Source organism: Podarcis erhardii (genome assembly GCF_964252035.2).
Source record: "Podarcis erhardii genome assembly, chromosome: 4".
Taxonomy (NCBI): domain Eukaryota; kingdom Metazoa; phylum Chordata; class Lepidosauria; order Squamata; family Lacertidae; genus Podarcis; species Podarcis erhardii.
The window spans coordinates 79,734,026-79,756,759 of record NC_138508.1 but is presented as its reverse complement, the minus strand read 5'-3'; the positions used below and the strand labels follow the sequence as shown (position 1 = coordinate 79,756,759).

Here is a 22,734-nt window from a genome sequence, read left to right as displayed (position 1 = left end):
AAGCTGCAGCTGGGTTTAAAAATGGACAAAGTAAACAACTAACTCTTTAGATCACGATGGCTTCGGTAATCTTCACAAGAAAGCACACCATGACACTAACAGGGCCCTGCGTGGATTGCTCACATTTTCATTGGCTCCCAACAATACTAACTTGATTGCACCGTTAGGAGGACAACAATAATGATGACAGGGGGCGGTTAAAAGTGGTTTCCAGGAGTATTTGTGCTCTAGTACATTTCACTGTATTTTCATGATTGAGCACATCTGTATAAAAACATTCCCAAGGAGTCATATGTGTAGCATTTGTACTGATTTCATTCAATTCAGCACTGCTAGGATGACTTCCTTTGGTATTCTGGCCCACTGTGGTTCAAGAAAGGCATGGGTGAGCTGAAAAAGATTCAGAGAAATGTTCTGAGCTAATAATAATAATAATAATAATAATAATAATAATAATAATAATAATAATTTATTTATACCCCACCCATCTGGCTGAGTTTCCCCAGCCACTCTGGGTGGCTCCCAATCATGTGTTAAAAACAATACAGCATTAAATATGAAGAACTTCCCTAAACAGGGCTGCCTTCAGATGTCTTTTAAAAATAGGATAGCTGCTTATTTCCTTGACATCTGATGGGAGTGCATTCCACAGGACGGGCGCCACTACCGAGAAGGCCCTCTGTCTGGTTCCCTGTAACCTCACTTCGCGCAGTGAGGGAACCACCAGAAGGCCCTCGGCGCTGGATCTCAGTGTCTGGGCTGAACAATGGGGGTGGAGACGCTCCTTCAGGTATACAGGACTGAGGCCGTTTAGGCCTTTAAAGGTCAGCACCAAAGACCAGATATTTATTAAAGCTGGTTGATTGTTGACGGTTGCAATGTGCATTTTGTTAGACAGGTTCTACTAATTGAGTTGCATGGTATTTAGTATGCAATAACTGCTTAAGGGATTAGGCGCAAGGTGTTGATGTTTGTTGGGTATGAATGCAGTTGCATTTGCAACTAGAAAGTGAGAAACTGACTGTGTCATATTTCAGATGATATGGGCTATACTGTCTGAACAAATCCTGCGAAGAAATTTTTTGTTCTTTTGCAATCTACTACTTGGCCTGATCTGAAATTGATTTTTTTTAATATTATAGAGGAAGTTTGTTGTGAAAATGATATATGTATATTTGTTGTGTATTACCATCAATGATAAAATAAAAGGTAATTTTAAGAAGACTTAGTGTATAAGCCTCCTGGAGGTTCTCTTTATAAGCCCCTTGTCATCTTCTTCTTCTTTGGCGATCACTCATAGCCAAGTAATATTGTCTTCCATAAACACTGTTTTAACAATGAGTCCGTAAGTGACTGTGGAGGCCAAATCTGGATCAACACATCATTCCATAGTGGGCACATTGGTTTCTGGGCGGGAGTTGATCCAGTAGGGCTTCTTCATTCATCACAGCTCTTAAACCTACACAATGTGTTCTAAGCCTTGAAAGTTTACATTCTCCCGTTATCCCAAAGAACCCACTCTATAATTATTACAAGGCAATTAGGTCCAAAAATGTCACATTTTACTCAGTGCAAGATTTAAGATTTTATCATGTTGCAAGAACCAAAGATCATAGGAACAAAACAAATGTACATATACATAAAGAATTTCAGGGTATTAAACAGCCTTAATGATACACATTTGCCAGAAAAATGTAATACATATCAAATGTCCTACCCAGAAATAATAATAAAAACCCAGCAAACTGCAATAGAAATACTTTGGTAAAACCAAAGAAGAGTTGGGAGATGCTTCATGGAAGTCATGCTAATGAAGAAAATGTATGGTTATGTATCCAGTTTACATAATTTATTCCAGTCTCAATGTGGATTTTTTTTGGCTGAACAATTTGAGATTTTTAGTACAAAATAAAAAACCCTCTGCCAGAAGACCTTTTTTATGTTTTTAATCATCACTTGTTCAGTGTTAGTGAAAAACAGCTCCTCCTGTGAATTATTACTATGGTCTCAGAACACTGAGTATATCTTTTCTTTTTGCCCAGGGCAAATATAACTGATTATTCATCCTTTGGGAAGATAAATGCACATATGACTAATAGCTAACTTCTAAGTATGGAGCCTAGCATTAAGCAAGGACTACTTTTTCTTCTCCTGTTTAGGGCACATTCTCATACAATTATAACAGCACAGAATTTAATGATGAGCCCTTTGAACAAATGGCAGTGATTTAAGATGGGGGACGGTGCCCACATCAATCTGGATGCAATTATCCCAACAAACAAAATCACAATGGGTTCCCGTCTTATGGTTTCTCAGAGCTTCTAATAAATGAATAAATCACTTGTAGCATATCAGACCCTTATTTTGTGCGCAAGGGTGTTGGTTTCTATCTCCTGTAACGTCATGTCCTCTTCTACAAAACCAATTCAATTTAGCTGTTGATCCAGACTATGTTTTGCTAGTGTGGTGTTGTGTTGTTCTCCATAAAGTCAACTGAGTCCATTCCCCAAAAGGCCTATTCGCCATTTAGCAGATTAGGCTCTGTGTCAGTTATTTGTTTAGGAAGCCGTGGAACTGGCAGTCAGTTGCTGGAAATGAGGAGGCTTAAATAAAGCCTGCACAGCTTGTAACTCCACGATTACTGCCTTCCAGCCAGGGACTTGATAAATCTCATGATTTGCTGCCTGTAAACAAGAAGGACTTGTAAATTACCTTCCAGGCCAAAATGCAGAGCTACTGGTCTACTTTTGACCTGGCTTGAATTCTTATCTCAGTTGCTTATTTGCATCCCATCAACACACAGCCTTGATCACATGTGCCTGTACATAGATATTTACAAAGGTCAGCAATGAAAGCTCAAGATCTTGGGCTTAGGAACTTTGTACACCACAAAGACATTGGGTTGCATCCAGCCTGTCCTGAGTGTCAACCTTGCATTTTTAAAAACTCATTTGTTATTTTCCATGATGTTTTTGATGGTTTTAAAGCTGTTTTATTATATTGTGTACATCAACTTGAAACATATAATACCCGCCAACATTTCTCCAATGATAATACGGACGTCCTATCCATGATGATAATTTTACTATTTATACCCCACCATCTTACTGGGTTGCCCCAACCACTCTGGGAAGCTTCCAACATATATAAAAACATAATAAAACATGAAATATTAAGAAAACTTCCCTGAACAAGCCTTCAGACGGCTTGAGGTCGGATAACTCCATACTCTTCATCATTTCTCCAATAAAAATATGGACATCCTAAGGAAAAAGGGGACATTTCAGGATCAAATCAGAAACTGGGACGGCTTCTCTAAATTTACTCTGAAGAGGGCCAGCAATGATTACAACTCGCTGCCTCTTTAAAAATACATATTTATTGTTATTTTTACATAGGCTAATGATTACATAAGTAATAGATCATACATTCCAGTCATGAGGAAAAGCAAGAGTTTATATGTATTACAGAACAGAATTCATAGAATGGATACAAATATATTTGAGTGGGCCACACCAGCAAAACATAGTCTGGATCAACAGCTAAATTGAATTGGTTTTGTAGAAGAGGACTGAAAGAGTAGGAGATGTTGGTGGTGGGACTATTGCTGCTCTGCAAGGAGATGGGAGGTTGCTAGGGTTCCTGCACGGAGGCATGGACACAATGGAGCAAACTCAGAATGATTGCAATTGTGGGGAGCCTGCCAGGTGAGTCTGGCCCAGTTTCTGAGGATGAGGCATTTCCCATCAACTTCCACCGTATAGCTTCAGTTACACCACCTTTTTGTGGGCAGAACTTATACTGGATTGCCTGGTCACATGACCAACCTGAGTGGCCTTAGGGATCCTGCATAAATCAGTTCCCCTGTCCTATTGTTGTGAGGGAGGCCTATGCCCCTCTAAAAGCACATCACTGTCCAGTTGCTGCCATGGCAACTCATCTGTTCTTGACCAACACTTTAGACATGTAAAAGGGGTGCTTACAAGCCTGACTAGGGCTATTAACGCAACAAAGAAACCGGTTTGACCTCTTTAGCATTTCCTTCTTCAGTCTTACAGATAGAAAAGCACAGGCTTAATCCAAACAAACGCCCCACATCCTATAACAGGGGTCAGCAAACTTTTTCAGCAGGGGGCCAGTCCACCGTCCCTCAGACCTTGTGGGGGACCAGACTATATTTTGAAAAAAATATATGAACGAATTCCTATGCCCCACAAATAACCCAGAGATGCACACATCAAACACACATTCTACTCATCCGCGGGCCGGATTTAGAAGGTGATTGGGACAGGTGCGGCCCCTGGGCCTTAGTTTGCCTACCCATGTCCTATAGCAACACCTATAAGGTAGGGGAGATAATTTTTCTGGAACTTTTGGAGAATTTCTTGTGTTTTTCAAAAAAGGATCTAAAACATTATCAGTGAGTTTGGGGGGGGCAAAAAAAAGCTATCCCATTTATCATGTCAGCACTCTCTCTGAGTAGGATGACTTTCCAATAAATTTCATGTCAATGTAGAAGACAAGGGAACTGCAGATGCTCTGTGTGACAGACTAACCAGCTTCTTCTAGGCTATTGCGAGAAATGTTGAACTCCTAGGGACCTAATGTTCATGGTATATCCTGTACAAACCAATACAAGATTCTCCGAAATCTGCACTAGGTTTTGAGCAAACCTCTGGTTTTATATGTTGTTCTTGATGTTTTATTGCACTCCTTTATCCTTTTGTCTTTTCAGTCCCACTAGATGTGAATTGAAAGGAGAAGCTGACAGCAGCAGTGTCTGGTGCTGATGTTATTCTCATTTTATAAAAATTCAAAACCTTTGCTTCCTTTCTGTCAAAACAACTGGCTTTCTCCTGGCAATAAATATACATAAGATAGCCTGTCATGACATTTGGTACCAAACCAAAGATTAGTCATCAGAGGAGAACACTGTGTTTGCATAGCACTCATTTCATATTTCCCACCGTCTACTTTCTGAGGAGAAAATAACAGCAGAACTAGAAATAAATCATGGAATGCAGCAGTGACTTGATGAACAGTCAATAAATCATTTCTGCAGAGAGCAAAACTCGAGAGTTTTTGATTTTCCTCTAGAGGTGGTGGTTGTCATTATCATCATGAGCAGTGGTTTGGAAAGCAAAACAACAACAAAGCCATCCCTGCAAATGGCCTGCTGAGGCATTTCGGGGCATGGACTGCAATGAGCAATAACACCCAGTAACAATTGCCACTCATCCTCTAAACACTTCAGACTGATGTTCATGTGGTTAATCCAAGCATGATTGTACAGACCTACATAATCACCTCTGATTGCCTTGCATACTTTGTTTTCTGTTTTGTAAAGTCAGGAAAGAATTAAAAAGAATTCAGGTACATAGAACTGCATTAGAAGCAAGTGCAGGAACCCTTTGGACATCCAGACATTGCTTGAACTACAACGCCCACCAATCCTGACCATTGACCATGCTTGCTAAGGCTGTTAGGGACTGTGGTTTAACAACATCTGGAAGGAGAGATGCTCTCTGCACCCAGGGCTTTTTTTCTCAGCCAGAACTCACCGGAACTCAGCTCTGGGACCTCTCAGGTGGGCGCCATTGCCGTTATAAGAGAACAAGGGAGGCATTCATTGTGAGTTCCGGCACCTCTTTTTCTAGAAAAAAAAAAGGACTGCCCAAACCTGATCTAAAACATGCATGAAAATAAGTGATGTGTATATTTGGACATGTTTTGTTACCTCATTTTGGTCCTTGCTGGATAAAGGGTATGGATAATGTTGATAATAGTAACAGCAGTAGCAATACTACACAGGAATAAAGAGATCCACACATCACAGTATTGGGGAATTACTATTGCACACTCCCCGGCAGTGGGAAGTTCCATGGGTAGCACAACCCATGTTTACTTTCCTTTGCAAATGAGAGCACTGGAGATATTACAGAAACATATTATATTTGCTTTGTTTGCAAATAAGCAGGTAGGCCTACCAGATCCCAGAGCAATTTATGTATAAACTAAACAAGCTATAGCTTAGGGCCCCACTCTCTTGGACCCCCAAATTTTTTTTTAAAGGAAAATACCTGGATGTACATTTCCAAAATATAAGATAAAAAACAAAGAAAATAAAACCTACATACAGCAACAGTGTTTTGTGTTGTGTAGGCTCCTATGATAGGCCTCGCCTGCTAGCCTGCTCCCTAAAATATCACTCGTTTGCTCATTTCTATATACAGTGGTACCTTCTTAATTGTATTTCAGTTCAACAATTACTTTGATAAAATACATATTTTGTTATGTGCAAATGGCTTTAGATACCTATTAGGTCCATAAATTACCATATAGCATATATTCAACACAAAAAACAGTGACGACTTGCTGTTGACAAAAGATAGCTGGACATATAAAGGGCCCCATTACCTTCAGTAGCTTAGGGCCTCATCAAACCTAAATCCAGCCCTGTCCCAGAGAGAGGTGTCTTGCACCCTAAGGGTCCTTCAGTTCTCTCACTTCTCTTCCCTCTCTCTTTTCTGAATCAGTAATCTGTGCTTTCCCCTCTCTTGCACTCATAGACCTATGTGGTCAGAGCTGGTCAGCCAATGAGGTGGGGTGAAACACTCGCCTCAGGTGGCAGAACTGGCCGGCCCACTGTTTCCACCGGTGTTGGAACACTCCCCTCTCGCTGGTGGAGTGGAGATGACAAGTAGCTATGCCTTGTGGAAAGCTCTGGCCCTCACTGAGTCCAGTGAGAGCCAGGGTGGTTTCTGCACACAGTGTTGTTGCTCGTATTCGCTGCCCTGGGGCAGAGAAGATGGGCAGCAATCCCTTGAGGAATGCCCCATCTTTCACTGCATTTGGTGAGAAGGGGGGCATTCTGGCAGTGGCGGAAGTGTGGCAGTGAGGCTGGGGAGGGGTGGGACAGGGAAGGGCAGGGAATGGCACATTCCCCTTTCACCTCAGGTGGCGAAATGCTATGGGCCACCCCTGCCTATGGTAACCCGATGAAAAAGAGGTCAGGGCTCCTCCATCTTTAATGTAGAAGACAGATCTTCAGTAGATGCAGCTAATCTTTTTTTTATTAGTACATGTCATTTTGAATTGGAAATATTTGTTGAATAATTCTCCTTTTTGGCCCCTATGGACCAATACGCAATACAGTATATAAATAAACTATAACATAATATTTACACAGGACCACACAGTTGTTTCCTCTGTACTGATAAATCCAGGATATTTACTACCCTCAGATTCTATTGTTACAGTTACTGAAATAATACTGAGTAACTATAAGCATTTTTTAGAGTGACCAGCAAGGATCCAGAGTCCTAATTTGAACAGAACTATTTAATGGATGGACAAACTTTATATTAAAAAACAAACAAACATGATAATATTAATCCTATGGGACTATATTTGGCTTTTTAAACTTACAATATTTGAAAGAAGGTAATGACAAGAAGGGGGGGGAGGAATCCCCAGCACTTCATAATTCAGACACCAATGTCTTCTCTTGAGACCTCACATCCTGATGTTAAACTAGACCTTCTGCTTCAATGAAATGTGCTGCATCATATTCCCATGACTCATGCTAGGAGCTGGAATTCCACCATATGGATGTGACTGTATTATGAAAAGGGCAAGAGAAAGCACGAACCTTTGACGAAGCCCAGCCAGAAGATCTTGGCTAGTTCTCAATGCCATTAGCGCTAATGAAAATGCACATTAGTCATTGGAGCCTAAAAGCCTGCCACTCGGCAGGTCAGCTGCTGTGCAATGTTTGGCGACACAAATTGCCAATCAGTCAGGAGGACCTTTTAGCTAGCTAATGAAAATGCTCTGCTACCTAGAAGTGTATTCAATCATTCATTTGTGGTTTTGGCGCAAAGAATAGATATTGTGAACAAACATGCTACACTGCACTGCAAAATATTTTCAGCCTCTCGAATCCACAGCACCAGTCTTTTTTTATGAAGTCCCAGTAATGTGCCACTCACAGTTTGATCATATATATGCATTGCTGTTTTCTGTATCGACAGGTATCTTGTGGGAGGTATCTGCTGAGGCCTGCTTAGACCAAGTTTGGTTCCTGGCAATCATGGAAAAATTAACTCACAAGGTGCTCCTACTCAAGGAACGAATTAAGAGAGACACACTTTATTTCAATTTATTATGCACACAGGAAACGAGGAAACAACTCAGAGGGTTCCAGCAAGTTATGCACTTTTATGGAATTTGCAGCCCACCAGCCAAGTAATGTGTAGAAAAGTGCATATACTAGGGCAAAGTGTGCATATATATGCAGATATTAGTGAAAATCATGCAAAAATGTATTATATTAGGCAAAATTCTATGATTCTGTGGGATAATAATTTTTCATATTAAATAAGAAAGGAAAACATGAATCCTGCAGGCTTCCTTTCTTATCATTAAGGTAAAGGTAAAGAGACCCCTGACCATTAGGTCCAGTCGCGGACAACACTGGGGTTGCAGCGCTCCGAGGGAGCCAGCGTACAGCTTCCGGGTCATGTGGCCAGCATGACTAAGCCACTTCTGGAGAACCAGAGCAGTGCACGGAAACACCGTTTACCTTCCTGCCAGAGCGGTACCTGTTTATCTACTTGCACTTTGTGCTTTCAAACCGCCGACCTTCTGATTGGCAAGCCCTAGGCTCTGTGGTTTAACCCACATTGCCACCCGCGCTAATTAGCAAATTATGCAATTAGCAAAGAAGGGGAAAGGTGATCTGTTTGGGGGATCAGATGTTGTACCTTTGTGAGAAATCCCTTTTCTCATTTCATGCACCAAGGTAGAAATATATGCCAAAGAAATCAGAACAAACCCCTCCGTTGAGATGTATGCCTTTCGGCTAATATATCAAGATTAATTTAATAGATGCGTGAAAGAACAACAACTGTGTTTATTCAGTGTGCAGAGGAGGAGGTGAGGGAGTTACCAGTATTTTGAGCTCTGGTTCCTGAAGCTCGACTGCTTCACAGAAGGGAAGCAAATGCGTGCTAAATCCTCAATAGAATATATGCAACATTATTTGGGGCTGCATTGCTACTTCATGAAAGAGAAATGTATGCAAAGGGCGTCTTAGCATCAGCAATACATCCCTGGTCACAGGTTTACATTCCTGCTAAGACCACTGCAGAACCAAAATGTGTTTCTGGCTCATGAAAGTATCTCTCTCACTCTGTCTTGCCTTAGCACAGGTTATTTTGCTTGGCTGCAATCACAAAATGAGCTGAGCCTTGAGTCTTGGAAGGTTATTCTCGAAGAGAAATGCAGCCACATGATGCCTTTGTCATTCACTCGTGTGCCCCTAGGCAGGTTTTCAGCTTTTATAAGTGATGAGCTTGTTAAGGCTCCTGCATCTTAAAAGCCCCCTCCAGACAGACATTCGACTGACTTTTTGCTCGCCTGTATTTACAGTTTGCAAGCAGCAAAAATGGGGGCGCTTCTTTTCTCAGACTCCCCACCAGCTCCTGACATGTTATAAAACAAGACTTTGTGAGGCCGAGCAGTTGACAAAACGCTGCTGGAGATCAGCTTTTGTTTCTTCATTGATATCAGAGTTGCTTGTGAAGGTAAATACACATTGCTCTTCACTAAATGTAAGAAATGATGCATAAGAGTATCTGAAAGTACAAGGATCCTCCCTGGAATAGAACAATATGCACAGGAGTGTTTGTTTAGAGAAGGTACGTAGAGTGGTTAGCAGGTTCAGTTAAGGAGTTGCTGCAAGTCTCCAGCTAAAAGTGTAGTCAGCCCAGGGCTAAAAGTGTAGTCAGCCAATTTGAATAAAATATTGAGGTAAGCCCCACCCTGTATAATTGATCATGTGATGTGGCATGCACACACCATTTGAATGACAATGCCCATCAACTTTGGGTGGGCCTAGGCCTCACAAATTCCTTCTCCTAGATGGGCTACCTTCTCAAGTTGACAAGCTTCATCTGCCCCTCACTTCCCTCTATGACACATGCAGAAACCGCCTTCTTAACTGTTGGATCCACTATTGGTCTTGTCTGCTCATTCCACATTCAGGGAAGTCCCTAACTCACCAAAGGTTTGAAAGTCATTGGCTACTCTCACCTGGTTTCGCTGGCCAGTCAACAGCATGCTGACAGCTTCTAGGAGCCACAAGTGAGAACTGAGTGCAAGGTGGAGACCAAAGGTGGACAAACTACCCCAGAAGGAGCATGACATGTCTTCCACCAGAGGTATCGCCCCTCCCCTAACACCCCACACACCCGCAGTGTATCTAAATGTGAATAAAACCAATTCATATCACCCCACCCACTTTAAAATGAACATGCAAATGTAACAGAATACAACAGGTCAACATCTAAACCCACAATAACTAGCACCCCCCCCCAAATGCTATATGATACTGCATGGAAAACAATTATTAACCCAGTAAAAGTGGGTAGAAAATAATGTCCAAAATGAAATCATGTTACACAATACATGATTTTTTGAGGCGTCAATGTTGCTTTTATGGACTGGGAGGGAGATCTTCATCCTGCGAAATCTTCCATGTCCTTCTCGGCATTGACCTTGCATCTGAAGCTTTGATTGCGAATGGATCAGAATTGATGGCTGTGATTTATACCTCATTTTCCTTGCTTGCAGTCACTTGATTTCTGTAAGAAACAACTAAACTGCAAAATCTTCCCCAATCTCTTAAACACTGAAAGAACAACGGCTAATGCATAAGAAGCTTAAGGGTTTAAGGAAAGTGACCTTAAGCCATCCACTTTAACTTGAGGAAGTGAAAGCATTGTGGGAATGGTGTCAAACCTTTTAGCTGCCTACAGTGGAACAGTAGAGAGCCTGTTGGTGTGATGAATTAATCTGAAGCTCTTTAAGCCGCTGAATCTCACTTGGGTGGGTGGTCACTTGTGACCTGTAACTGGGTATCAGCTTGACCAAAAGTGACTTTCACCACCAGCACTATGATTATCACTTGCAGGAGAAAGAAGAGGAAGGGAGGTAAACAGAAAGAAGGAGACTGAGAGAAGTCAGTCAAATCTCCAGTTGAAATGGGGTGGGTGTTCTTGAGCCTTTTAGGATAAGTTTCCAAACCTCCTCATTATTATTATTTTGTATTTTTTTCTTGAGGATTGTTTGGTTGCCAGACCTTGCCTTGGGGCTTCATAACTCTGGCTTCTAATATGAACAGTCAAACATGTTCTCTTGTCAATTGCTGATATGTTGTTTTCCAGCATTTGGGATTATTAAGGACGACTTCCTGCCTGTCTTATAGTTTGAGATCTCCAGCCCCATGGAATGGTTTTGTACATGAAGAGTCCAATCACCCTCATGCTGTCAAACAGCAGGGCTCGATTCATGTCAGCATCAGTGTTTGAGACTAAAACGTTCCATTGTCAGAGCCTGGCATGACCTCGTCATCTTGAATCAAAGTCATGTTACATCCAGTTAAACTGCTTGTATTGTAATTGCAAAATAATAATTTTAAAAATGATGTGCAGTGATTTGGGAAAGGCAGATCTATCGGCAAACAAAAGCAAGGTGTAAGTGGACTGCTGATATATTATGAACTGCAGTCCTGTTCCCAGTCACCTGGCTATGGAACAAGCCCCACTGAACATCTGGGTCCTTGCTTATCTGGATGGGAGAGAGCTGTTTGGGTGCGTCTAGAAACTAGCATCCTGCACAAAGGCAAAATTTACATTAATTGCCCCACCCACTTTTGCCTCTGACCTTTCACCTCTGGCGTGTGGCCCTTGAAAGAATGCACCAAAGGAATGTGGACCCCATACTCCACAGTCTTCATGGCTGTTGCCTCGTTCTGCCAAGTGTAGCTGAGTGGAAGAGGCTTCCCCATGCTGTAAGATAGATCTGTTTCAGTGTATGATCAAGAATAATGTATTTCTAAATCGGCTTTAATTTTTCAATATCAAATTACACTCTGTACCTACCTCTGCTAATTGGATAACTGCTATTTATCAACCCCACCATCTCTGGAATTCATCAAGCAGTCAGGCTCACCTGTTTATCTTCATTATGCCGCTCGGGAAAAATACACGTTCACCAGACTCCTGATATCGTAGGCTAGACTTCAGCTGTCAGGTCTTCTGTATTGACTCGAGTGTTTTCTGAATATTGGTTTTATGACATCCTCTGTCATAATGCAACCGGCATGCCATTACTCTCTGAGCTGCGCTGACAAATTTACATTGCGTTTGCATTGTAGGGCATTTAATAAAGAAATATTGTAATTGAAAGGGAGCTGAGCTGCAACCCGCCTCCCCTTGCTATGGATTTCATAGAATCACAGAATTGGAGAGTTGAAAAGGACCCTGAGGGTCATTTAGCCCAGTCCCCTGCAATGCAGAATTTCAGCTAAAGCATCCGTGACAGATTCTACCTCTGCTTAAAAACTCCAATGAAGGAGAGTCCACAACCTCCTGAGGGAGTCAAACAGCTCTTACTGTCAAAAAGTAGTTTTAGTCGGAAGCTTCTTTCACATAACTTGAAGCCATTGGCTCAGGTCCAACCCTCCAGAGCAGGAGAAAACAACTTGCTCCATCTTCCCATATGACTGCCCCTGAACTATTTGAAGATGGCTATAATTTCTCCTCTAACTCTCCTCTTTTCCTGGCTTAACATACCCAGCTCCTTCAACTGTTCCTCATAAGGCTAGGTTTCCAGACCCTTTATAATCTTGGTTGCCATCCTCTACACATATTCCATCTTGTCAATATCCTTCTGTTGATGCAACCTAGAATAGTAAAAGGGAAAGGGAGCTCTGACCATTAGGTCCAGTCGTGACCGACTCTGGGGTTGCGGCGCTCATCTCGCTTTATTGGCCAAGGGAGCTTCCAGGTCATGTGGTCAGCATGACTAAGCTGCTTCTGGCAAACCAGAGCAGCGCACGGAAACACCATTTACCTTCCTGCCGGAGTGGTACCTATTTATCTACTTGCACTCTGACGTGCTTTCGAACTGCTAGGTTGGCAGGAGCAGGGACCGAGCAAGGGGAGCTCACCCCATCGCGGGGATTCAAACTGCCGACCTTCTGATAGGCAAGCCCTAGGCTCTGTGGTTTAACCTACAGCGCCACCCGCGTCCCATGCAACCTAGAATAGCATCATCTTTTTTTCTTTTTTTCTTTTGCTACTGCATCACACTGTTGACTCATGTTAAGCCCGTGGCCTACTAAGACCCCTAGATCCTTTTCACATGTACCACTAGCAAGTGCCACCCATCTTATATCTGTGCTGCTGGTTCTTTTTTTTTTTAAATAATTTTTATTAATTTTCATAAAACAAAAAACACACAAATAAACAAACAATACATGACTTCCCCATGCCTCCCCTTCACTGCACCCCTGTTTCGAAAAGTTTTTAGCAATCCTTCATTCCTTTTCAAAATTTGATTTCCCTCCAAATTTTCTTAACTTAAATATTTACAGCTATAGTTCTCTGTTTCTTAACCCTTAACATTTTATCAGTCCGAAATTTTGCAACAGTTCTTAAGATATAATTTAAATTTTTTCCAGTCCTCTTCCACTGTCTCCCTCCTCTGATCACGGATTCTGCCGGTCATCTCTGCCAGTCCCATAAATTCAGTCACCTTCGTCTGCCATTCTTCCAGAGTAGGTAATTCTTGCATCTTCCAATACTTTGCCAGGAGAATTCTTGCTGCTGTAGTTGCGTACATAAAAAAGGTCTTATCTTTCCTTGGTACCAATTGGCCGACCATGCCCAAGAGAAAAGCCTCCGGTTTCTTTACAAATGTCCACTTAAGGACTTTCTTAATTTCATTATAGATCATTTCCCAGTAGGCTTTAACCTTTGGGCAGGTCCACCAAAGATGATAAAAAGTTCCTTCGCATTCGTTACATTTCCAGCATTTATTACCGTGTGCTGCTGGTTCTTCCTGCTTAAGTGCAGAACCTTATTGAAATTCATTCTGTTAGTTTGGGCCCAGTTCTCTAATTTGTTATGGTCATTTTGAATCCTGATTCTGTCTTCTGCAACATCTAGTTTGGTGTCATTTGCAAATTTGATGGGCATCCCTTGAGTCCAACCTGTATGGCAGAACCTCTATGGATCTGGCACTAGGACATAGTAGGGAATGAAAAGGGTACCAGACTCAGCTGCTTACCACTTCTCGAAGCACTGCCACTTCTCCCCAAGGAAGCTCACCATGACATGTTGAGAGAGGATGGGGCCAACTGGCATAGCTGTCAACTTTGCCCTTTTCTTGCGAGGAATCCTATTCGGAATTAGGGAATTTCCCTTTTAAAAAATGGAAACGTTGACAGCTATGCCAACTGGAGGCCTATTACTTTGCACACAGCCTATTCAAATCTTCACAAAGCTCAGCAGAAAAGGCATGTTTGTGTGTTGGTGTACGTGTGACATGAGGACTATGTGTGTTAATTTTACGAAACCATGGCTTATAGAGTAGAGATGTGTGAAGTTCAGGACTGACTCTATGGAGTGTGGTACCCACCTCAGGCAGCAGTGGTAGCTCCTTAGCTATAGTTCCTGAGATAGCTGCCATTGACCTCTGTTGGAGGACGGAGTTGAATATGAAAGCCACATAGCTTGGTCTGGGTCTCTAAACTATCCTGGTGCTTCAGGTGCGGTGGAAGAATGCAGTCCCATTGCCGGTGTTGAAGTAAGATCCAGCTGCCAGTCCAGTGGCATTCTATATGTGGAATGGGGAGGGGAAACCATATTGCTTTTGCCTCAGGCGGCAAAATATCTTGGCCCAGACCTGATGAGGCTCGATCACAAGCTTAAGCCCAGGACCCCACCATCTCTACCATCTTAATCTAGTCTTGATACCAGTTTTCAGCCTTTCCTGAAGTGAATATTATATCAGAGAGATACTAATTGGGGTGAGTATTGGGCAGAACATGAATGTACAGGAGATAAAGTCATGAGACAAAGACCAGAGAAAGTCATTGGCTGTCATGAACAGCTTGTTACAAGTTCCATTATTCATGTCAGTGGTCCTCTTGTGTCAGTCTTGCTGACTTGATTTCCCTCATTACAGTGCAGGCATGGCAGGTGAGAACGGCAGTGTATTAGCCAAAGCTGCCATGCTTTCTCTGCCTATTATTTCAAATTAATGTGGAGATCCTTAATTGAAAATACAGAACAAGCCCCTTAACTGCAGGCTACGCATTACCTTCTGACATATTTGGCGTCCATGAGAGAGGTAACGTCTCTACTAATTAGTGAGGGAAAGAAAAAGGAATCTGTATTCACTGAGGCAAAATTAGGGTGAAGTGTGAGGTTGGTTTATGGTTATTGAATGAAAAGATAACCTCATGAACTCTAAGGGAAGATGTTTTGTTTCTGTGTTGGTTGTGTTACCAACTGCTCCTCAAAGTAAACAACTGTATTTTCTAGCTTAAGAAGTCTTTATACATTGCATTGGTTCACTTTCTTTTTTTTCACCTTTGCCAGGAAGCAGAGATAGGAAATGGTTTTATTTCCACATTAGATTTAATTGTAGACACTTAGCTAGCCTCACTGTTGGCCTCAGACTTACATTCTCACAAACGTCCTAGATTACCTCACAGAGTTGACACTGTGAATTTATTTAAAGATAACTATGATAAATGTTGGACAGAGGTAAAGAAAGATCTAGAAATATGGTCGAACTTGAAGCTTTCCTTGTTAGGCCGAATTGCAGTGATCAAAATGAATGTATTGCCTAGAATGTTATTTTGGTTTCAGACACTACAAATTGTGGATAAACTAGATTGCTTCAAGAAGTGGCAGAAAGATATATCTAAATTTGTGTGGCAGGGCAAAAAGCCCAGAATAAAATTTAAGATACTTACTGATGCAAAAGAAAGAGGGGGGTTTGCCCTGCCGGACTTAAGATTGTACTATGAATCAGCAGCTTTCTGCTGGTTGAAGGATTGGCTACTTCTTGAGAATGCAGATACGTTGGATTTGGAAGGATTTGACAATAGGTTTGGTTGGCATGCATATATATGGTATGACAAGGTTAAAGTTCACAAGGGTTTTAAAAACCATATTGTTAGAAAAGCATTATATAATGTTTGGATTCGATATAAGGATTTGCTGGAAAATAAAACTCCTAGGTGGCTATCACCTATGGAAGCCAAGGAGGTGAAGAAACTTAATATGGAATCTAAATGGCCGAAATATTTTGAAATTTTAGAACAAGAAAGTGGAAAATTTAAATTACAGAGTTATGAGAAAATAAAGTCTAAAGTACGAGATTGGCTCCATTATTATCAAATAATGGAGACTTTTAAACAAGACAGGAAAACTGGTTTCCAGGTGGAGAAATCGAAACTAGAGACAGAATTGTTAGAACCCAATACTAAGAATTTATCAAGAATGTATAACCTATTGCTGAAGTGGAATACAATAGACGAAACTGTTAAGTCAGCTATGATTAAATGGGCACAGGACATAGGTCATGACATTATGTTTGCGGACTGGGAACAGTTATGGACCACCGGTATCAAATTTACAGCATGTAATGCCTTAAAAGAAAATATTATGAAAATGATTTATAGGTGGTACATGACCCCAGTCAAGCTTGCGAAGATTTACCATCTGCCCAATAATAAATGTTGGAAATGTAATGAAGCCGAGGGTACCTTCTTTCACCTTTGGTGGACCTGCCCTAGGATTAAGGCCTTCTGGGAAATGATTTATAATGAAATTAAGAAGGTACTTAAATGTACTTTTCAAAAGAAACCGGAGGCATTTCTCCTGGGCATGGTCGGCCAATTGGTTTCAAAGAGGGATAAGATTTTCTTTATGTATGCCACTACAGCAGCAAGGATCCTTCTAGCAAAGTATTGGAAGACACAAGAATTACCCACACTGGAAGAATGGCAGACGAAAGTGATTGACTTTATGGGACTGGCAGAAATGACCGGCAGAATCCGCGACCAAGAGAAAGAGACAGTGGAGGAAGATTGGAAGAAGTTTAAAGTATATCTTAAGAACTGTTGTAAAATAGAGGAGTGATAAAATGTCAAGGGGAAGGAAGATGCAGAATTGCAGTTAAAACTGTTTGATGATTTAAGGTGAAATTGAGAATGACAATGAGTTTAAATTTAAAATTTAATTGGCAAAAAGGGTTGTTGAAAAACTGTAAAATAAGGATGCAAAAAGGGTGAGGTATGGGGAAGTCCGAGAAACGAGGCGTATGAAAATGAGGTTAAGAAATGATTTTTTTGGGGGGGGGGTGTTTGTATTTGTGGATGTTTGTGTGTTGTTGTTGTTTAGTGTTAAAAATTGGAAAATTAATAAAAAATTATATATATATAGATTACCTCACAGAGTTGTTGGGAAGCTAAAATGGCATTGTATCTAGAAATCTGTCTGATAGCCATAAACGACCAGGAATCCCAGGTGTTATTTTCTTTAAAACTCTGCAGGTATTTCAAGAGCAAAATGTTTCGTTATATATCAGACACAACACACGTTGCTTAATAATAAAATAAATGTATATATTTTTTAAATAGCTGGACAAAAACAAAGCCAAAACTAGACAATATTTGACATTTCCCCTCTGAACCTCTTGGGCACTATTGAAATACATTGCACATGCAGAGAGAAAACTTACACGTCTACAGCATGGTTCTTATTAGATCCAACCATTTTTAATATATTTCTGACACAGACAAAAATATACATCTATTAACAAATAATAGCCACAATTACTACCCTGTTTAAATAGCAGACTTACAATTATATACTGATGAGTTGCACGTTTTACTCAGTCAAATCAGCTTGAAGGGTAGACATGTGATCTTGACCATTTTCTTTCTACTTTTTAAAATATTTTAGATACATTTCAAAGATTAAATGGCCATACTCTATGAAAATAAAAGGCTAAGATCTTATTGTTGCTGTGTATATGATTAACACCGTTAACGTTTACATTCATTTGAGGCTCTCGTAAGGTTAGTAATGTACATCTATCACCAGCCCTTGAGGGCAACAAGAGATAAAATAATATTGTACTGTTGACATGGGCTCATCTGTGGACAGGCTTAGAACCTAGTCCCATCCCCTTCTCTTAGCATTGCAGAAAAAGAAGTCCTGCAGCTTCTAGCTTGTGTAAAGCTGTGCCACTGTTAATAGCAGTGAAACTTGATCAGTTTGGGCAAATGGGGCACTGCCCCACCAACCTCATTTTGCCCCCAGGCAACTTCCACCTGCCCCTCTTTCAACCAACCAGTCCAGGACATGCCTATCAGCTTCCGCCCTCAAAGTCTCAATGCTTCCCTTGTTCAACGCAGCAAGGGGATGAAACTAGCATTAGCTGGCTCTGGCTGCTATTGGCTCTGGTTCCACCTGTTCTTGGTCACCCAATGGGTGCCCGTTCCAATGGGCACAGGATGGAGTGATGGAGGACCCACTCTGTGGGCTTTACAGGGCTTGGCTCTCCTGTCCATATCTGAGCCTTTCCTACCCTAAAAAAAACCACTTGGCTGAGCCCTTGCACCATGTTGCTCTTTGCAGTAACATCAATGGGCTGTTGCAGTGCGACAGACATACAGTTTCAATAACCATTGCTAGTTATCAGTGGGGAGGCTCCCTCTCACTCATGTACAGAAAGAACAAACAATGAATAAAAATAAGAAAGAGCGTAATCCAGTCCCACACGGGCACAGTGCCCACATAAATGGAGGATTTTTGTAATGGCAAGAGACCCTGTTTCTCACCCCTCCTCCCTGCCTGCAGGTGCAAATGCAGGGATGGAACTAGGTCTCTGTTGAGCCTATGGGAATCCTTCCTTCATGGACCGGGCCTGTCCTGGTCCAGGAGTCAGCTTTGCCTGTTGAACAGCAGCCTGAAGAGGAGAAGGCGGAGTGACTCCACCTTCAGCTGATCAGCTATCGAGGAAATGGGGGAAATGGCACCAGTGAGACCCAGCTGGCTTTGGCATTCTTGAATGGAGCTCTCAGCAGCAGACTGGGGTTCCCAGCCCTACCTAGCTGCTTCCTGCTTTTCATCTGGTCCCATGGATTCTCTGTCCTCTGAACTGTCTGACTACACAGATTGCTGCCTGCCAAACCCTCAGAATGGACTTGACTTCAGATGTGGATTCTGCTGTCAGGCCAGTGTTTCTTGGAGACTTCTAGCCCCAGCTTCCTCGGCAGTGGGACCCAGATGGGCCCACCATTTTTAAGTGTATGCATTCAATGTTTTGTGTGAAGATATGAAAAGGTCACAGAGGAAAGAGCAGCCAGTTCCCAGCTTTGGAAATTCCCAGCACCTGAAAAACTCAGCACAAGAATTACCTTTCAGTCTTTGGTTGTACATTTCTTTCTATATATCTCAGGAGACAGGTGACAAAAATGTGCACCCTGCCAATCGGTTCAAAGATTTCCCATCTGGCATATACAGCAGAATGATTACAGATCATTTGCCAGATTTTTGTGGTGTTCTGAACAGTGCTATGGCAAGGTTTTCATCCGTGAAAAGCTATAGGCCGTCCTGTTGTGCAACACTGTATGCTCGTACAATCATTTTAAGAGATGGCCATAGGAAAGGCTATGCAACTAGGGAGGCCCTCTGAACCTTCGGCCATCGATGTTGTGAGGGTGCCTTCACAGAAAACATAGGGAAACCACTGCAAAATATTGCTTCCTTCTCATCTACCTTGTGCCAGATGTCCTGACTTGAAATAGTGTGTGATAGGGTTAAAACATTCCTACTTTCTTCTTGTTGTTAAGATACTCCCTGATGCGATACAGGAAGATGAGTCCTGATTGCTGAGCCATGATAAACCTGGGTAGAAATGTGGGAACCTGCTACACTAGAAATGTACCAAGCTGCAAAAAATCTGATTCCTTAAAAATGCCACAACTTATCCATAGTTTTGCTTTGACACTCAGGAAAGCACATTTACAGCAATTCATTATTTGTCCCCGTCCCCCATTTCATAAAGGGCAGGGTGAAGTAGTTCTCAGAGTGAACTTCTGGAACTCCTGAGATATTAATAAATGTTAATAAAAATGAAATACTTTTGGATGGAAATTTGCATCATTTAATTTTGAAACGAAACAATTAGCACAGTTCATTATCCCATTATCGGATCTACTCAGGATCAAATCATGTGCTATGTAAGAGATCTGTGAATGGATCTCTCCATGTAGTTTTGTTCTCCTAAATGGAATATCAGTGGGCTAGGGAAATAGGAGATCTAAGCCTTGCACTGTATTCCCATTCCTCAGCCATCATGGCCCATGGTCAGGGGTGCTTTTAGCTAGAAGTAGCAGCCAAGAAATATAGTTTTCCTCAGGGGATCATGGGATTTGTAGTTTTCTTTGCTTCACGAATTGAAACCCATGAAGATCAGCAAATACTGGCTGAGATGCATAGCATTTTTAGTCATCGTCCCCCGCCTCCCAATTCAATTTGAAGGGAGAAAATGACAAACTCCCTAATTCCCAGCGGGAAACAACACTCCTTAGCACCAGTTTCAGTTAGAAGGAGGCACTACAAGCTTCCTTCCTTATGTAGTGAACCGTCCCTGATGTTGGTTGCTCATGTTCCCTTTGCAAAATTAAGGTTTTCATTACTTGGGATGGAGGATTGGCAGGGGAGGACTGCCTAGCAGTTGAGGTGCTGAATAAACCAATCGGATGGGTGGGGTACAAATAATAAAATTATTAGTATTATTATTATTAAACCAGATGGACCCAAACTCAATGGAGTGATGCCTCTCCAATTGCCCTTCCAATTCGCAGTTCATTTCCAAGTTTAATTGAAACATTCAATACTGTCCTACACACTGAAATGGTACAACCAAGCAACAAATGAATTGCATGGGGGTTCTGTTCATCTGTAGTAGGAATTGCTTATTACACTTCCTCCGAACCAGATGCTGAACATTCATTATGGCTATAGTTGATTCTTTCAGGTACCTGAATAAAAGTAATTTTAAAATAAAAAAGTTACTTAATCTTTTTATTTTCAAACATTCCCCTCCCAAATACTAAGTTACTTGGCTTCATTCAAATGCTAGTAGAGCAACTTATTCTATTCCAGCGCATTTTATCGTAAAACACAACAATTTATTCCACAGACTATTCCTAGAAATGAGCTGAAGAGGATTGTGCAGTGGTTTTTGTTTGTTTGTTCCCTGTCCATTCTTTCTCCCTCAACTAAAACGCCTCTGATCTCCCTTTGTTGCATACCCTGTTGCATTGTGGGGGATGTGAAAGCGATCTCTCTCCTCCGTTGGGCCGTTGTCAATTATCTTCTGCTGCGGATACATCGGGACTTGAATCAATATCACTGAAGGCCTCTTTGTTTGTGAAGGTGCTGCTTAGAGTCAAACTGTGTCGAGGGTTCACAGGGGCCAACTCATTTAAAACAATATTGTCACTTTTCACAAGAGTGGCCTTGTCCATGTTCTCCTTACTATGCTTCGCAACAACGGCATCCAAGAAGTCAAATTTGGGTGGCAAAGTGCTGCTTTCAAATAAGTATTTTGCCAGGTAGGATACTCCAATGTTAGTGAAGAAAGAGGTAAGCATGGCTAGTGTTTTAAAAGGGAATCTCTGAATTTGCTGTTCTTGATCCCAACCAGGATAGAAAATCAAGGGTTGCAAGTGCAAATACGGTTCTCCTCCAGTAATTCGTAGTATGACACCAAACAGATACCCTGCAACGGCGCCGTAGGTGTTGGTTCCTTTGATGAAGAGGACACACAAGAGCTGGGGGAAGATGATGATGTAAACCAGGTCAGAACTGAGGTACCAGAGCCCATAAACCGACTGAGCTAGTAGGGCCATCGCTGTTGCTGCTGCTCCAAACACAAAAATGGTAATTCGCATGACCCAGACAATTTCTTTGTCTGACGCCTGTAAAAGAAAGGAACAAAATATTGTTTTCTACCAGTGAGTTTTCTTACAGGAATATCCATAAAGGACAGAATTATATAGATTTAACGCGATTAGCGGATAAGAAACTCTTGAATCTTAGACATCCATAACCAAACTGACCTGAAAGGATTCTGATATTTATCAAGTTCACTCTTCAAATCTCCAATGACTACAGAGCTTTGGAGAGGAAATCCTGTTGTAGGACATGGCACTTAATATTACTGAAATCAAGAACAGGTCTTGAAATATCACAGACCATGAGCTGTATACAATAGAACAAACATTGGTTGCAGCTTGAGGTTAATCTGGAGAGACCTAAACAGTGATCCCAGATTTGGAAGACGCACTAAGCCAAACTATGACTTAGCTCAGTGCAGCGCCACAGCAAAATGACAGGGGAGGATTGTGAATCAACTTCAACAGGTAGCTTGAAGTGAGGCAGAGGATCATTGCTCAGAATATACAACCACTGAGTTGACCAAGAAAATCCGGCCTTCTTTGTGTAGCAATTTAATATGTGCTCAAGGCATTGAATTGCCTTCCCTTGTTCCTTGTGGGTAGAAGCAGGAAGACATTTGCACATAGCCCAGAGTTTCAGGGCATCAGAAGCTACAGTTGTAGGGCTATTTTTCTAGAAAAAGAGGTCACAATCAGCACATCCCACATTCTCTTGGAATGGCAATGGCACCCACCTGAGAGGTGCTGGAACTAAGTTCCAGTGACTTCTAGCTGGGAAAAAAATGCCCTGCTCATATCTCTATATTTTGTGCAGCTCAGAAACAATTAAGTGCTCATTTTTCTTTCTGTTTTCATTGTGCCACCAGTCACTATTGGCAGCATGGCTAATCCTATCG

General features: G+C 41.6%; 1 protein-coding gene and 1 long non-coding RNA gene across 8 annotated transcripts in view; both read right to left on the bottom strand.

The window, feature by feature from the left end:
* Nucleotides 1-15,460: 15,460 nt before the first annotated feature.
* Nucleotides 15,461-17,382, bottom strand: LOC309341448. The gene is made up of 2 exons (XR_014156345.1): nt 17,312-17,382; nt 15,461-15,561 (listed from the first exon to the last, which is right to left on the bottom strand). It is a non-coding gene; the product is annotated as an uncharacterized lncRNA (long non-coding RNA).
* Nucleotides 17,383-17,467: 85 nt separating this feature from the next.
* Nucleotides 17,468-22,734, bottom strand: part of SLC5A7 (solute carrier family 5 member 7) — a 456,597-nt gene continuing 451,330 nt past the window's right edge. For 6 of the 7 annotated variants that reach the window (XM_081858148.1, XM_081858150.1, XM_081858149.1 and 3 more), the window contains one exon: nt 17,468-21,859. In XM_081858148.1, coding sequence (XP_081714274.1) covers nt 21,245-21,859 — 615 coding nt within the window. In that variant the 3' untranslated portion in view covers nt 17,468-21,244. The remainder of the gene's footprint in view (nt 21,860-22,734) is intronic. The other variant, XR_014155552.1, reaches the window with a different exon arrangement.